We start from the raw sequence: 17,915 nt of genomic DNA, 5'->3' as shown, positions 1-17,915 counted from the left end.
TGGTAGTTAAGTTTTGGTCCATATAATTTTTGGGAAAAAAAGGCGCAAAGGTGCAATTTTTTTTTTTTATTTCGTTGGTTAAGTTGTTTTCCGATTGCGTAATCGGATATGTCGGTTTCGATTTCGAAAGGTTTCGTTGGGTTTGGTATTTTGAAAATCGGTTTTCGCGTTATTGCGTTTTGTAGCTGTTCGAAGGCCTGTTATATTCGTTTTATCCATTGGAATTCCAGGTCCTTTTTGGTTATATTGGTTAATGGGGTGGCGATTGCGCCGTATCTTTTGATAAATTTTTTGTAAAAGTTTACGAATCCGAAAAAGGTTCGAACGTTTTTTACGTTTTATGGTTAAGGCCATTCTTTTATTGTTTGGATTTTCGATTTTTTTATCCTGATTTTTCCAGAAGCGATGGTATATTTTAGGAAATTAATTTGTTTGCTGTAAAAGATGTATTTATCGGGTTTAATTAAAAGTTTGGCGTTTTGTAATTTTTGTAAAATTGTATAAACGTATTTTTTATATTTTTCCAACGTTTTGGAGAAGACGAGGATGTTGTCCAGGTAAATAACGACGAAAATGTTTAGGTATTTCCGGAAAACGTGGTTGATTATGGTTTGGAAGGTTGCCGGGGCGTTGGTAAGGCCGAAGGGCATTATTAGGTATTCGTAATATCCTCGCCTAGTGCGAAACGCGGTTTTCCATTTTTCGCCTTCCTTTATGCGGATTAAATTGTATGTTCCTTTGAGGTTTAATATCGTAAACTATTTCGTTTGGTAGAGTATGTTTCGAAATTCTTTTATTAGCGGGAGCGGGTAGCAATTTTTTATGGTGATGTCGTTTAATTGTTTGTAGTCTACGTATAGTCGTAGTTTTCCGTTTTTTTTTGGTACGAAGAGGATTGGGTATCCTGCTGGTAACGTCGATGGTTTAATATACCCTTTTTTAAGATTTTTTGCGAAATATTCGTTTAGTGCCTCCATTTGTGTTGGATTTAGACCGTATATTTTGTGGAATTTCGGTTGGGTTCCTTTTTTTAATGGTATTTCGTGGTCGAATGGGCTATGTTCGGGTAGTTTTGTTTCGAGTTTTGGGCTAAATAGTCGGGTATAAGTCTGGTATTTTTTTGGGATTTTGCCGTTTCCGGTCTGTCCGTTTGCGTTTGGTATTGTGCAATTGGATCGGTTTTGGTTTATGGATAGTCGCTTTTTTTCCGATGTTGGCTCCGGGGTTGGTCGTCTTCCCTGTAGGTACGCCATTTGTTTCGTTTGGTTTTTCCGTGCCCTACGTTTCCTGTATAAACTTTTTTAGGTTGGAGGTCGTTTAGTGATTAGGTGCTTTTCCTATTGGATTTGGCCGGTTGTCCAATTTATTTTGGGGTTATTTTTCTTAAATTAGGGGATTTTTAAGATTATGTTTTTATCCCTTATTTCCGTGATATTTAAAGTGATTCGTTTTTTTCGTCCGTAGTTTTTTATCTAGAAATGTACGGTTTTTGTTTCGATGGTGCCGTTCCCGTATAAAACTGCCTTTCTTTCCACGGTTTGCAATTGGTATGGTTTTTTTTTTTATTGCCAAAGTATCCGTCGTTTTTTTACGATTTTTGGGGATATGTAATTGCTTTATGTTCCATTATCGAGGAATGTTCGTATAGGTTTGCTATTAAGTCGTATGTTGAGAAATATATGTTCGTATTTTGTTACCGTATTTTACGTAACGTTTAGGGTTTTTATTTCCGTTTTTTTTTTCGCCGTCCGGTGTTTTGTACCGTTTGGTTATCCTAGTTTTTTAACTTGCTGAATTCGCGTTGTGGGTCCTTGGTTTTTTTGTTTCGGGGCGTGTGGTTGTTTTTTATTTTGACCTGGTTAAATGGATATTTCGCGGGTATTGGTATCCTACGTACGTTCGTAGGTGTTTGTTTGTTTTTTATTTGCGGATCCTATACGATTTTAATTATGGGTGCAGGTATCTGGTATCGTTATTTTCGTTTATGCCAATTTTAGGTTTTGGTTAATATATGGATTTTATATATATTGCGAATATATTCGTACTATGGGAAATTGGGTTGGTGGTAGTACGTTATGGGGTATTCGTCGTTAGGTATGAAGATAACCGTTGGTTTTTTTCGGAATTTAATTTTGATTTTCCAATTGGGCAATTCCTGGATTGTGTAGATTTCGTGGATTCCGGTTATTAATCGTCGTCGTGGGAAAAAGTTGTGGTAGATTTTTTTGTTTAAATGGATTCCGCAGTTGTTTCGGAAACATTTAGCCCAAAAAACGTAGGTGTATTCCGGATATGCGGTATTTAATTTGGGGTAGTTTTTAAATGTCGGTATTATATATTTTGTAGGGTTCCGTTTTTGTTGGATTAAAGTATAGCCTAGGAATTGTACTAATTAGTCGTTTCGGTATAAATCGATTTGTTTTTTTTCGTATTTGTACGGGTCGTTAACCCCTATTGCATTATATATATTTGGGGTTACGTTTTTTTTATCGCTGGAGTCTTTTCCTATATCGTTATTCGATTTTTCGGTTAGTGGTTAATTTATTATTTTAATACGGTGGGTTTATCCCAATGGTTCCGTATCCGATTTTCCTAAGGCGTCCGAGTTTATAAGTTCGGGTAATTTGGCGTTTTATCGGTGTAAATTAATTAGTTGCTTTATTCCAATAGGTATTCGATTTCCTACCGTTAGGGTTCGAATGTTTCGGGGTTTTTGCGGGTACCAGCCTACGTCGATTTTGGAACTATTGTAGGTTATATAATTGTCGTTATAACAGATGGTCCAATTTATTATATTATATTAATTAGGTTGTATTTGGTTATGGTTAGTAGCATTAAATCTTCGTGGTTTTTCGGCTTTACCCCTAAAATTAGTGGTAAATCCCGGGATGCTATTATATGTTTTAGGATAATTTCGCGCAATATGTCCTGGCTTATTGTATTTGAAATATTTGCCATTTTTGGGGTTTTTGCGAGGCTGTCGGTGTTAAATTACGTTTAAATCTATGGGTCCGTTATATGTGCCGTACGCGGTATTGTATTGGCGAGGCGGTTTGGGGTATTGGTATTTGCGTCCTGTATTGGTTTATCGTAAAGCCGGGCCCCATACGTTGCGTCTTTCGCGTCGTTCCAATTTCCGTTCGTATAATCGGTTATCGATTTTAATTGCTAGTTTCATATATTTTATTAGTATATCGGGTCGTTTTTTTTTAACCAGTTCGTTTTTAACCTTTTTTTTAAGTCCCGTATAAAAGCGTGCCATTAGGGCTTTTTTACCCTATAGTAGTTTGGCGGTAATTTGTCGAAATTTACTGGTATATTTGGATGTCGATTTGGTTTAGGTAAAGCGTATTAATTTACGTTTAACCGTACGTTTTTCGTTTGAATTGCCGAATGTTCCCCTAAGGCATTTTTCGAAATTGTCGTAATTGTCGAAAATGCGGTTAATTTCAGTTTTACGGTTTTTTTCCTTATTATAGTCCAAATAATTTCGTAAAATTGGTTCGAACCAGGCGAACGCGTCGTTTTTTAAAAGCGAGGTTACGTAAATAACCTTATTTGCATTGTTATCGAAATTATTTTCGTTAAAGTGAAGGTATGCCCGGGTTCCCGTAAAAAATCCCTGTAGGGTATTTGTGGTATTATCGTATGGTAATGGTAAAAAGTATTTAATATAATTCCTATTAGTTCGATTAATTTGTTCGGTTATTCGTTCCTGGAGTTGTCGATTTTCGGTTTAAAGCGTCGCGACCATTTAACGCAAAGCGTTAGCGTTGGCCGGAGCGTTGGTAATAAAGGGGGTTTAAGGGGTGGTTTTGTTGGAAGATATTATTTCGGCGGTATTATTCGGTATGCTTTAAGGCAAAGTATTAAATAGGAGCAATTAAAATATTACGATTAAGGTATCGGGGTAACCTGTTTTTATAGTAAAATACAATAGGTTAAAACAATTGAACGTTTAATTGGGTAATTGGGGTTTTTAATAATTGGGGGTAAAATTATAATCGTTTTTAAATAAATATTAAGGTTAACTAAAGTTTAATTGCTGTTAAACAATCCTAAAATCGAATTTATTTACATGGTAATGAACGTGACTTATATAGACTATGTTCCAAGTGTAATTTTTTTTGATTTGTTTGATTTGTGATTTTCAACTGAGATTTTACAGATCATAGAGATCCATTCCCTTGACCGTTACGTGAGGTCACGTGAAATCTCGTGGCCTTGCCCTTAAGTAATCGTTGTTCTGCCGGTCGGTATTTCTTCTGGGCGAGTGTCGTCAGGAGGGGTGTGACCCCACCTGGCCTCTCTGGTACCGGCCCAACTATCTGGTCGTAACAAGGAGCTCTTTGTTGCACCAATCACGGCATAGCAGATAATACCTATACGTGCAAAAACAACACTTTAAACTCTTACTGCGTAAGTTTCCTCTTTAGTAAAATAGCTTTATTGGTTTTATATAACTAATATTCTCTTTAGTGCATCAATCAACGGAATGATTACCCATCCGACGGTTTAGGGGATAAGGGTGGATGTGATCGGTTCACCGACTTCCCTACTGGTCGTACGGTTGAATCATTCGCCACGGGGGGGGGGGGGGGGGGGGGGGGGGGGTGTGCGTCCGGTACTAGCGGTGGATTCGTTGGATGTGCCGCCTAAAGTATGGATGGCATAGTGGATTGTGTGTTTCCACTACTTGTGAAAGGGGACAAACAAGCGATTTTCCGTTGGAGAAGCTAATTGTCTTTATTTATTGAATCGATTTTTATCTGCGTAACTTCAAGATAATGGTGCCAGCACACTCAAGCACATTTGATTAGTCCCCCCGCTTTACCATTGTTTGTAGTTTGATTTGCAGCTTACGCCAAATTCTTGATTGTAATTTGTGAGGTTCTATCAAGAAGTCCACATTCACATTTGCCTATTGGAAGTTGCCAAATTCATCAGGAGGTGGAATCACGAGCCCAAGTTCATTTCTGCGCTAACGTGAAATGCAAACAGAGCCGGATAGGTGTAGCAAAGTTGATGCCAAAAAGCTTCTCTCTGCACAACTTATTCTTCATCTTAACATGGAACACTGTATGGAGGCTGCTCATTCTATAACTGAGCAGTAGTATAAAGCCCATACTCAGGCCAGTCGCGGACAACAGTAAGTGCCCAAACCAATCCCTACGGCGTTTATTAGGGGCCATGCCTTTCAAGATTATTTAATGTGATGTGGATAGGTTGATCGTCGAATCAGAGATATGAAGAATCTTGGCAGCCAGCTCAAGGGAGGGCAAATAGACGTTGCTTGAAAAGGAAGAGAGCATTGCTGCCAAAGACGCTCCAGACACAATTGCTCTGTTGCTACGGACAGACCAGACAGACCATCAATCCTCCTCAGCTTTAGGCGATGTTGGTTTGCTCCTGTGAACTCGGCAATTGAGGGATTTAATGGCTTTTTAGGATTTGCGATGACTATTAGCCTGATTTGAAAAGGTTATTGACCATCGAGTTGTATTGAAGAGCCTTTTAGTGCGTAAGTACTGTTGTTGGCTGATTACCAAATTTAAAGGTTTAAGGAGTATACTGTCATGACTCATGAGGATGAACGAAGTTTACTGCTATAAAGTAAAGAAATCCGCGCCATTTGGTTAACTCCAAAGCCGTCGCGATGGTCTAAGTCGAGTAAAGGTTGACAAACCACAAAGAATAAGTCCTCTCAAAGTAAGAGCAGCTACGGGGTTTCGTTCCTTGTACGAACGTATGTGAGATACCATATAAGTCAAGCTAATCTATAACATAGGTTCACACTGAAGTTTGTATTTATCATAGTGAGACGGCCAATAGGAGTCTTTACAGCGTGCTCCCCGGGGGCCAGCGAGCTCGTGTGGTCACCCAGAGACCAACAAAGTTGTAGCACTAGTAATACAATTGGACCTAGGACTAATGACAAACTGCTGGTTTAGTTCATGCGGACCGCAATGACGCTGAAGATGCAATAGATAAAGCTCCGAAGTGGCAGCGCTAACATCATTGTCGCACCTGGGGGTATCCGTGCATGCCCTTTGCAACGTAACTTGTTGCTAGTATTGTATTTTATATATAAGTGAGCTAACAGACCTGTGCGACCTAGCAGCGGAGTGCCTCACTATTGCGCTATTGCACTGGCTATTGGGATTTCAATTTCAAGGACGCTGAGGCCTTTGTCCCGAGTGCCGGATTCCCAAAGAGCAAAGCACCAGATGCAAGGACGACAAGAGGAACGTTTCTCACCTATTCGCTAAAGGCAGCCTAGAATGTATCGGAAAGCGGTGAGGGGAGAGATACATCATACTCAAATCTACGTCTCCATTCCTGTCGTCAGGAGGTGGGCGTGGCTTTTGCAGCCTTGCTCTGGCACTTTGACTTTGACCCTGCACCGGAATCGAAAGCCCAACGGACGGGTAATGGAGCCCAGCACATTTTCATCATTAGGAAGAAGAGGCCACTAGGGATGAAGGCAGTTCTGAGCCAGTTTCCGAGCGAGCAGAATTAAAAGGGAGGACGTTAATCATCGCTAACAACATCACTGGGGTATTCGGAGTCTGTGCAACAATCCCTATCGCCCCCCCCCCCCCCCCCCACGTCGAATGGGATGTTTATCTTACCCGGGTACCCCAGCAACCCCTCTCGCCAAGGCTGACGACCATATCTGCAAATGCGGAGTAATCAAGGCAGTGATGCTGCCCTAGTAACAGGGGATGTTCCCGACGATGTTCCCAGGACGATTGTATGTCGGAACATATCTACATGCAGTTAACAATTATGGTTATAGTGGAGCAACACGGTAGTCTAAATTGTTGTACATAAGAATTTAATGCCTTGCCTCTGAGGTCGCCAGGACTGGCTGGTTACCTTTGTTGCAATCCGGCATTTGGAGGACGCGGGCCAAATTGGTGACGCCACAACCATGAAGACACCGTCGGCTCTGCAGGGAGCTATGCTTCTTTCAGCTACGGCATTGACGGTCACGGTCGCAGCAGCGAAACCAGACCTCGACAGGTCTGTCTCGTTGCGTGACGACTGGATGTACTTGACCCGCGATATTGCTGACCCAGCCCAATGGTCACATGGCGGGGATCGCTTCCACTACCGCAAGACTGTGGATGACGGCTTCGCCTTTGTCGAGGTCTTATCCAGCTCTCTCAGTCGCCGCGACCCCTTTGATGCTGTCAAGCTTGCCAGCGCCCTGACCGAGGCGACGGGGACTACCTACGAGCCACTGAAGCTACCATTCCAGACCTTTACCTACGGCTCCGACAACAATGACAGTACCATGGTGGTATCCGTTGGAGGGTCGAGTTGGAGATGTACCATTGGGGAAGGGGGAGGGGCAGAAGCGTATCAGTGCGTCCAACCACCATCGCAACCTGGAAACCGACCTCGCGGCTTCGGCGTCGTACGGGATCTGAAGGTACCCGCCAACAACCGTCCACGCACCTCTCCCAACGGCGTTTGGGAAGCATATGTTGAGGAAAACAATGTCGTGCTGCGCGCCGCTGGCAGTACTGGCACACCAACACGTATTAGCAGCGACGGCACTGCAGATAACTTTTACGACCCTGAGACAATTGTTTGGTCTCCTGACTCGACCAAGCTCGTGGCCTACCGTGTCAAACCTGGCTTCGCCCGGGAGGTCGTCCGGGTCGAAGCAGCACCGACGTCACAGAAGCAGCCCAAAGTGCACACTCAGCTATATCCTAAGCCGGGTGACGACATTGACCAGGAACAGCCTGTGCTGTTTCACATAGACGATGAGTTTGGGAGTATTGAAATTGACGCCGAACTGTTCCCCATACCGTGGCAGCTCTCGTGGCCCGTCTGGCGTAGGGACAGTTCCGAGTTCGTGTTCGATTACCAACGGCGTGGCCACTCCCAGGCACGAGTGATTGCTGTGGATAGCCAGACCGGCACACCTAGGGCAATTGTGACGGAGGAGGCGGACACTTTTGTCTATGCTGACCGTCGCTATCGTTACGACATTGACGATGGGAGCAAAGAGATGCTCTGGATTTCGGAGCGCGATGGCTGGCGCCACCTCTATCTCGTCAGCACTCCCGATGGAAAGATGGAACAAATCACCCAAGGCGACTGGCTTGTGCGCGATGTGCTTAGAGTTGATGAAGAAAAGCGCCTCATCTGGTTCTCTGCCAACGGTATCGATGCAGATGAGGGCAAGGATCCGTACTTCAAGCATGTGTTCCGGGTGGGCTTCAACGGCTCAGATCTGACCCGCCTGACCAAAGTTGATGCCTCTCATGAAGTCGTTTTCTCGCCAGACATGTCACTTCACGTCGACACATATTCCCGCGTTGATCTTCCCACAATCTCAGAGCTGCATAGTGCTAATGGCTCTCTGATAGAGACCCTGGAGACTGGAGATATCTCTCGACTCTCCGCTGCCGGCTTCAGAGCCCCTGAGGTCTTTGTTGCCAAGGGGCGTGATAACCTTACCGACATCTGGGGTCTAATCGTACGCCCTCACGATTATGACCCGAACAAGAAATACCCCGTCATCGAGAACATCTACGCCGGTCCACACGACAGCTTCGTTCCCAAGACATTCTGGCCCTTTGGTTACCACTCAGGAGGTGACAAGGTTATCGGCATGCAGGCGCAGGCCGACCTTGGCTTCATCGTGGTTCAGATGGACGGCATGGGTACAGCCAATCGCAATAAAGCCTTCCACGACGTTGCTTGGAAGGACCTCGCCGACTCGGGCTTCCCAGACCGCATTCTTTGGCATCGTGCTGTCGCTTCACAGGACCCCAGCTATTCCCTTGATGGCGGCGTGGGTATTTACGGCGCTTCTGCAGGCGGCCAAAGCTCTCTCAATGCGCTCCTCTTCCATGGCGACTTTTACCGGTTTGCCGTCGCCTATGCTGGTTGCTACGACAATCGAATGGACAAAATAAGCTGGAACGAGCAGTGGCTTGGGTGGCCAGTCGACGAGAGTTATGCTGCAGCGTCGGGCGTCGACCACGCGGGGAAGCTCGAAGGTCAGATATTGCTTATTGGGGGCGAGCAAGATTCCAACGTAGACCCAGCTTCGACTATGCAGGTTGTCGATGCGCTTGTCCGGCAGGATAAAAGTTTTGAACTGCTTATTATTCCCGGGGGTGAACATACAGTTGGTCGCTCGACGGAGCCAATTGATTACGTGCAACGAAGGCAGTTTGACTTTTTCGTCCGCAAGATGTTAAATGGGACGTCGTGACAAGGGATATAAGTAACAAAACGGCAGGTTTCTGCATCCGTATCTATTCACCAGCTAGCTGCCTTGACAACTACTTTAAATCAAAATATGCCATGTGAACTACAACCAGTTCTTTTTGAAAAGTCCATAACTTTCACCTACCTTCATACTCACAAACTATGCCGAAACCCTTTGCTTAGCTTACCTACGTCTCCCACTCCTGGCCGGCGTGCCTGTCCCCCGTCCCCTAACCGCAGATCCACTCGACGGACTACGAGAACCTCCTGTGCTGGGCGACCTTCCCCCAGGTGAAGGTGAGCGGCTTTTCCCAGCAGTGTCGCCGGCCGGACTGGGAGCGAGATCGTGCCTTACAAAATTTGTTACGGCGCGGACCGCGTACTTCAACTCTCCTGGACTCCTTAGTCCCAACCTCACAGGCGTGTCCTTTTGGCTACCACCTACGATGGCGTAAGTCGTCCCCCTGGACTGTAGGCCCACAAAGACGCTACCGCCACCGTCCAGGTTCATGGCTAGCTCTGTGCGCTCGAGCGTCAGACCGTCTATGAACTGCATCAAGAACTTCTGGATTAGTTCCCTGAGCTCGAAAATGGTCACACCGCCTCGGTGTCGATCGTTTGTCGTGTACGCGAAGACGATCTTGACCGCCACGGGCTTTCCCGCTCGCTGGTAGGTGGCTTCGACCAAGGCAAGCCGCTCGTTTCTCTGGCTGCTGTGGGCGAGGTTGCCGGGGATCCTAGTGAAAGCCGTCTTGGGGGTCTTGGTGGTTTTGGGGTCTGGTTTGTTGTCCCAGTACTGGAATCTTGCCTCGTGCTCAATCTTCCGCGTCCATTCCTTCAGCTGAGGTCCGCTCCAGAGATAGGTACCATCGTCACCAACCAGCTTCTTGTAATCCTTGGCGTATTGGGCAGGTATCTTTTCGGTACGAATATTTTCTGGCTTGGTTTCCTTATGGAGCAGTGGGCCGATCGAGTAGCCGTACTTTTCGGACGCGGGACTGTTTATAAAGAAGCCGCCGTTAGTAAAGATGAAGTTGTCGTTAGGTGTAGCTGCGTTCTTGACATAGTCGAGCGGTGTTTGTCTCAATGTACCCGGTGCTCCTGCCGGACCCCGGATTGATGTTTTGGAGTTGGGCATGACTATTGCGGTGAAGGTGTCCTTCTCTTTCATGCCATTAAATATGGCGTGGGTGGATGGAATGTCTGCCACATCGCTTTTCCAGGTTTCCTCCTTGTAGAACTGATGAAGCGTTGCCTGTGACCCCGGAAGCTCTGTAGTCAGATATTGACTTCGTAGTGGAGGTGGAGTGGGCAGTGCTAGGGCAAAAAAAGTGCCAAAGGCTAAGATTGAAACTGGGAGCTGCATGACCAAAGACAAGACACCGAAAAGGTGAGGAATATGTCAACTGAGCGAAGTCGATAGATGAGATATAGGGAATAGAAGAGCGCAAGCAGCTTTGTCATGGAGCTCCTTGATACTGGGGCGGTTTTGGGGCGCTATCGATAATGCTCGAGCCTCGAGGGCAGATTTGATTCTTGCTGATGGAGTGATTGCTGCTTTCATGATCTATGGGGTATGCTTCTGAGCGGACGGCTTCTTTAAGAACACTCTCCGCCAACATATAAAATTATCGGAAACGACATTGCATGTCCATTGTTGCAACTGAAACCATCTTGGCCTTCTATCGGCTTACTTGCGAGTGCCATTCAGATGAACAGCATAGGTTACTACAATGTAGTCGGCAGACGGACTCCAGTCAAGCATCTCAGTAACTGCATTTTGAAAGCCTTGCCACAACCTGGAATAAGCATGATACTCCGCCCAGGGAACCTTTGAAAGTTCTGCCGGGGAGCTCGCTTTCTGTTGGCCAAGAGACATGTCAGCCCTACAGTGGCTGAGAACTTTGGCTCACCCCTGGCGAATATCTAAGCGTTGTGTGTTGGGAGCAATTGACTGTTCTCACACAGGGTTTACTACAAGCGATATCCCCTCAGGGGGTGGGGGGCTTTTGAGGGCAAGACGTTTGCCAAGTCTGTGTCCATCTACTGGCTCTGATGGCTAACATCAAGTCTGTCTGGACTAGTCAGCACCCAGTAGATGAAACAAAAGCCTCCGATCAACCGCTTGTTGACATTGCCACGGCACTCAACCCTCATCATGGATTGCGGCGTCAAAATGCAAGATCTTTCATCCCCAAACGCAGCTTCTGGGTGGGACTGACTATTATTAGAAGTAAAAACTCTTGCATGGTTGGAAAAGGGTTGTCCGACCCATAAATATCAAGGTAAAGCCACCAAAGGTTAGGTCGTCAGTACATGGTGCTGTTAACCCGTCTATCCACTCCTGACCTACTCATGCTCAGTCCAAAACGTACTGCGGTTATATCTAGTCCGGCTATGGTAATCTCCGGCGGTGTGTACAGCCTCTGATTTCAATAAAACATAAGAAAAAGTACATTTGTGCAGTCAGGACACCAACGTTTCTTTTTTTGGGGTGTGTTGGTGTGTTACAACAGGACAAATTACTCCAGCCTTACCGCTAGACACTTTTTAAGATACATACACACTGGGGGCTCAGCGGCGTACTTATACGGCGCCAAGGGCGCTTAAGGTTCCAAATCCGTACTCCTGCTTGGCCTGGGATGTTGGTCAAACAAAGAATAATACCCCGCCAACCCCTCAGTGATATTCCACACGCCACTAGGTTTTCAAACCATTCCCAAAGAATTCTAGCTTGTAGCCATTTCACAAGTTCTTTATAAAGAAAAAGCAAGTAGGAGAAGAAGAAGGGAAAAAAAATATCTAGACTAGTCTTGCCATCATCATACCCGCCACCCCTAGATCAACAAAATGTCGTCCTCTGACTTTCCACAGTTTCCAGACCTCGCAGCGGAGCTGAGGGCCATAATTTGGACTGAGGCAGTTGCAACTTACATCTAGGAGCTACTCGAAAACCTCCCACCGCCGTATGATCCGAATGATCCCGGTTTTGCAAAGTACATGGATTACGAGCCCTTGGTAGACTGTCCTCCCATTATCGCCACCTGCTGTGAGGCGCGCCAGGCGACCATCAGATATTTCCATGAAGCCTCGGGGAGGAGCAGCCGACGCTACAGATATTTACCCGCCCGACTGCTCCGCCTTGGCGAGTTAGAGGAGCACCAAGTAAGGGAGCCTTTCGGACCTATTTTACTATCACAGCCGCTTCCAGCTGAGAATGGAGATGTTGAGGAAAGGTGGACGCCCGAGAAAAGGAGAACAACTTGGGAAATATCGAATGGACGATTTGCCAGCCCGGCACATCTTGTCAACGTCATCTCCAACTTCATCAGCGGAGGCACAGAGGTTGAACCCCTGGTGCTTGACTTCATCGTCAGTTCCGGACAGAAAGTCGCCGTGAATACATCGTCATAATGGCCTTTTGCATGCCACTGGTTCCAGTTGGGAGACGCAGATCCCTACCCGGATCGAGACACTCTTGAGGACGTCAAGTTGTGAGTTGCACCCATTTCACACCTCAACTTCCCGTCTTGTGTGGTCAAGCTTCAAACTACTGAATATAATATATGCTGAGCAATGTTTCGGTGAGTATAAAAAAACAGCCATTATATAGGGGAGATGTATCAATCCGTCATCGATGATACGATTCTAGACATAGCACAGCCCCCTCCGGGTGCATACCCGGTCATGTTCATTTCTAAATATCGAAAAATTCGTGCGGCGGCGGAATCTTCAATATTTAGGGACACAGAGCTCAAGCTCCACCTGCTAAGAATCATGGATTTGTTCGATGCATCGCGGGGTCGACTACCAAGAATGAAGCACGTCAAGGTAAATTGTACAGCTCTGTACTTCGATGTGGAAGACATCGAGTGGGTTCCCGGGCTCGACTGGGTCATGTTCGAGTGTAAACTGGAGGGAGACCATGTGTTTGGATGGTTTACAAGGTATGATGGGCACTGAAAGGAGAAAGAAATGTGTGCGGCAATGGCAATGTAGAATTCATGGAGGTAGCGTCGTTTTGGAAGAAAAGCCATGCGCATGTATTCTAGCTTGAAAATATTATATGGGTTACTAAGTTGATAGTCTACATGTTGATTTCAAGACCGGGTGGTGGAATTATAAGCTCGTATACAAGCGTCGAGGACGTAAGTTAACCTGTGCTTGTCGAACGGGCTACCGCGAGCCCCTCCATACTTCTGCTTATTTCCCTTTGAACGTCCCAGCACGACCAAACAATTCAATCTCTTTGCGTAGCAAACCCGCCAAAGATCCATGGTGGGCAATAAATGCAGCTAGAGTTTCGATACCCTCCAAGTTGGTTGCCAGCACAGACCTTGTTGTGTGCTCTTGTAAGTCCGACCCGTGGCTGAGCAATTAAGCGATTGGTACCTATCATCTATGAGTGGGCGGCTACGGAGTATGTTGCAGGTGACTCTGTGACGTGCATACCAACACTGATGTTGGGCGCATAGCCTTACCTCAATTCATTCGAGTTTGAGTAGCAATCTTGGCGAATTCTTTCTTTTTTTCCTTGTCCCCTTTCCATTCCATTCAAGGCCTCCTCCTATGGGTTTTTTCTTGCCAAGATGTCACCACCCCACCACCTCGATGCACACACCTCTGTCTCGGGCCAACATCATCTCTTTTCTCCCACAACTGCGACGTTCCCAGGACAATGGCAGACCCCTTCTCCATCACGGCCTCGGTGATCAGTCTCGCGACTATCGCGGCCCATTCGGCAAGGGTCCTGACGTGGGTTTGCTCCGAGGTCAAAAACGCGCCCGCGCTCGTCTTTGCGCCGTCAAATGAGGTTACGGATCTGCAGTTCCGTCTTGGACAGTGCGTCAGGGGCGACGACCCCCGCCGGTCCCCAACGAGCTGCAGACAGATCAGCACTTCCGCGATATGCTTGCCCCGGGGCCAATCTCCTACTGAAGGAAACTTGATGTGCTCTCGCAGCAGCTGGCGGACTGTGGAAAAGCCGCGCAGCTTATCAAATGGACCGAGGCTAACAATTATCTTCTTCTCACCCATAAGGCCTGCCAAAACCCGCCCATGGGGGCCCGCGCCGGCCCAAGTAGGTGGGTCGGGGGGCCCGCGGGTAAATTGTAATATTTATAGGGGGGCCCAACCCGGCCCAAATTTAAACGCGGATTTTCTTGGCAGCCCGCGGGCCCCCGTGGGTAAAGCCCGTAAATACGTAAATATTTTAAAATTAATATTTGTAAAATTCCGAAGGAAATTATACCAAAATAAACGTAATATAAAATAATATATTTTCCAATATAATTATTATTATTATTATTATTATTATTATTATTATTATTATTATTATTATTATTATTATTATTATTATTATTATTATTATTATTATTATTATTATTATTATTATTATTATTATTAATTTTTACTTTTTTTCGTATATAATAAATTAAATTATAGTAAAAATAAAAATAGCAAATATTAATTATAATGTTTTTTTTTATTAACCGAATATAAAATACGAAAAAAAACAGTTTATTTAACAGTATTTTATATTTGAAAATCTTTTAAATTACGTTTATACAATATATTATTCCGTACCCGTTTTAACGCCCTGGTTGGAATTTCTATAAAAATTCTATTATATTTTAATCCAATTTAAATAAAAATAAATAATATAGGCATATGGTTAATATTAGCCCGGATTAGGGTATTATTAACGGCCATTTCGATAATATTATTTTTATCGGAATTAAAATTATTATTTAATTTACCCAAATTATGGATAAAACCGACAAATTCCGTAAACCTATCGTATTTAGCTTTTTCGTTTTCCGGATTTAAATATTCGTTTTTTACGATAATAATTTTAATACCGACCAAAAAAATAAATTTTTTTTTAATCGAAATATAAATAATAATATAATCGCGAATAATAAATAAATTTAAAAAATATTAATTAAAACCGATAAAATTACCTAATTATAATTATAAACGTTCGATAAAAATTAAAATAATAAATATAATTAAAATATTACGGGTAATTTGGGCGAATTTTGGGAATTTTATTTTATATATAGCCTATTAATTAAAAATATTATTATCGTTTTCCATAATTAAATATAAATAAAAATTAATATATATAATTATCCGTATAATTATCCATATTTTAAATTATAATAAAATTAATATATTACGTATTTTATATTAAAAATATTTTAATTTTTAACCGGATATTTTTTTCGACGGATCGATCGATAAAATATGGAAATTTTATCGGGTTTAAATTTTAATTATTTATATATTTGGATTTTTTCGGATTTGGTTTACGTTATAAAATAAATAAAACCGGGTTAATATCCGGTTAAATTAACTTTTTTTTCGGGTGGAAATTCGGATTTCGTTTTTTCGAATATAATTCGGTTAAATGTTTAATTTTTTTGGCGATTAAATTTTCCACGCATTAATTAATATATTTTATATAATACCGTAAACGGTTTTTTCGGAAATCCGTACGTGTCGGGGAAATTAAAATAACGGTTAAAAAATATAATTTTTTAACGTAATAACGTTAAATTAAATCGATATATTTATCCAATTTTATTCGCGCCGTTAAAATTACGGTTTTTAAATTGGTATATTATCCCGTTTATGGATATTTTCGAACTTTTAATTAAAATTTACGTTCGAAATTGGTAAAAATTATACCGATAATTTTTAATCCAAATAATATATATATAATTATTTTTATTTTATTTATTTTAAAAACGTTGGTAAAAACCGTTATAATTTTAATCGTCGTTAATAAATATTCCAAAATAATCCAATTTTCGTTAAAAATTCGAAATTTAGTTAAAATAATATTAACCGGATTATTTTAACCATTTGGCGAAATAAAATATTATTAAATAAATATTTTTATAATTTAACAAAATTAAAAAATACGCGCAATAATTAAAATAGTTAAATTTTATTTAATTTGGATATTTTTAATTAATAATCGAAAGCCTTTAAATCCATATTTACAGGTAAATTATTATAAATTATAAAAAAATTTTATCCGTTTAAAACTTTAATAAAATAAAACCGCCAAATATTTTAATTAATATAAAATATTAAATTAAATAATATTCGAATTATTTAATATATTAATATTATTTATTTAAACGATAATATATTTTGGAAAAATATTCCACGTTTTATTTTCGTCCGTATTATTAATAATTAAATTTTCGTCGTTATAAAAATTAATTAAAAAAACGCGGAAATTTATTTTGGTAATATAGAAATTTTAATATATAACCTTTTTTACAAATTATAAAACGTAAATTATATAAAATAATTGGGAAATTTTTAATTGTATTTGTAATTGGGAATTATAAACCCGAAATTCCGTCGTTACGTTATTGGCGCGAAAATTGGATATATTATCGGCCGTAATAACCAATATTTTGCCCTTTAATTTGTATTTTATAATAATTTGGGCCGTAAATTTTATTAATCGTTTTTTCGTTTTATTAACGTTCATTATAATAAAATTTAAAATAATATAACGGCGTATTTAATTATTATTTATATAAACGGTTATAATATCCTAAAAAACGTATTTTAAACCTGGGTTAATTTATCCGTTAATAATTAAAAATATTTTCCTTTTTTGGGGAATATTAACTAACGTTTGGGTAATAATATTTTTAATTATTATTTTGTATTTTTTGGTAAATATTTGTGGCGAAAGGACTTTTTATCGATCGTTTCGGATTTATACGAACAATTTAAATTCCGAATCGTATATAATATTAAATTTTTTCCGTAACAAAATATAAAATCGAATGTAAAATTTTTCGATTTTATTTTTCGAATATTATTATACGTTTTTAACCTATACGAATATATAATATTTTATTAACGTTACGTAAATAAAAAAATAATATATAAAATAAATAAATTTAAATTATAATAAATAATTATATAAATAATTATATAAATGGTTATATTTTTTTAAAAAAAAATAATTTATTAGCCGAAAATCGACGTTAGTTAATATAATATTACCGGACGTCGTTTAAATTTCCGATTTTTTTCGGGTATAGGCGATAATATTATAATATCGTATAAAAATATTTATTCCGTTATATTATTATTGGTTTTTTTTACTAAATTGGGGGTATTTTAATATTTATATATATTATTTGTAAATAACGTATAATTTACCGTTATTTTGGGAAAATTTTTATTGGTAAAATTTCCAAATTTTTGCCAATTTGGGTTTTTGGAACGTTTTTAAAATTAAATCGATTTTATTTTTTTTTGGAATTTAACGGCGAAATTAGGAATTAATAACGAATAAATTAAAAAAATTATTTTATAATTTAAAAATATATAAATAATAAACGTTATTTTTTCCGCCGTTTATTATAAATTTATTACAATCCGTAAATTTGTAATTTGTAAATAATGTAACGATAAATTCCGTTTCGGTATTTTGGTTAAAATTTAAAAAGAAATTATTTTCGTTCGAATTTACGTTAAATCGACGTTATACGGGCGTTTTTACGTTCGAAATTTTATCGTAAAATTCGTTAATAAATTTGACGTTTGGGGAAAATAATTTTTCGATTAATTCCCCTAAAAGATTTATTAATTTATTTATTATAATTATATAATTAAAAATTAAAAAAAAAAAAAAAAAA

The 17,915-nt window shown here is 41.0% G+C and overlaps 3 protein-coding genes across 3 annotated transcripts; 2 read left to right on the top strand and 1 right to left on the bottom strand.

Moving 5' to 3' along the window:
* Positions 1-6,934: 6,934 nt before the first annotated feature.
* Positions 6,935-9,241, top strand: PgNI_09081 (uncharacterized protein; the record flags this gene model as incomplete). The annotated part of the gene is made up of 1 exon (XM_031129071.1): positions 6,935-9,241. The coding sequence occupies one exon, from the start codon at positions 6,935-6,937 to the stop codon at positions 9,239-9,241; it is 2,307 nt and encodes a 768-aa protein (XP_030978282.1).
* A 180-nt stretch (positions 9,242-9,421) lies between these two features.
* PgNI_09080 (uncharacterized protein) lies at positions 9,422-10,603 on the bottom strand (the record flags this gene model as incomplete). The annotated part of the gene is made up of 1 exon (XM_031129070.1): positions 9,422-10,603. The coding sequence occupies one exon, from the start codon at positions 10,601-10,603 to the stop codon at positions 9,422-9,424; it is 1,182 nt and encodes a 393-aa protein (XP_030978281.1).
* A 1,484-nt stretch (positions 10,604-12,087) lies between these two features.
* On the top strand, positions 12,088-13,309 carry PgNI_09079 (uncharacterized protein; the record flags this gene model as incomplete). The annotated part of the gene is given in 4 exon segments (XM_031129069.1): positions 12,088-12,159; positions 12,178-12,609; positions 12,679-12,731; positions 12,840-13,309. 4 exon segments carry the CDS (start codon positions 12,088-12,090, stop codon positions 13,198-13,200), a joined length of 918 nt encoding a protein of 305 aa, XP_030977550.1. The 3' UTR covers positions 13,201-13,309.
* Between the last annotated feature and the right edge of the window lie 4,606 nt (positions 13,310-17,915).

This window comes from Pyricularia grisea, assembly GCF_004355905.1.
Source record: "Pyricularia grisea strain NI907 chromosome Unknown Pyricularia_grisea_NI907_Scaffold_7, whole genome shotgun sequence".
In the NCBI taxonomy this organism is placed as follows: domain Eukaryota; kingdom Fungi; phylum Ascomycota; class Sordariomycetes; order Magnaporthales; family Pyriculariaceae; genus Pyricularia; species Pyricularia grisea.
Note: the sequence above shows the minus strand (reverse complement) of the source record. Positions and strands in the feature narration are given on the sequence as shown.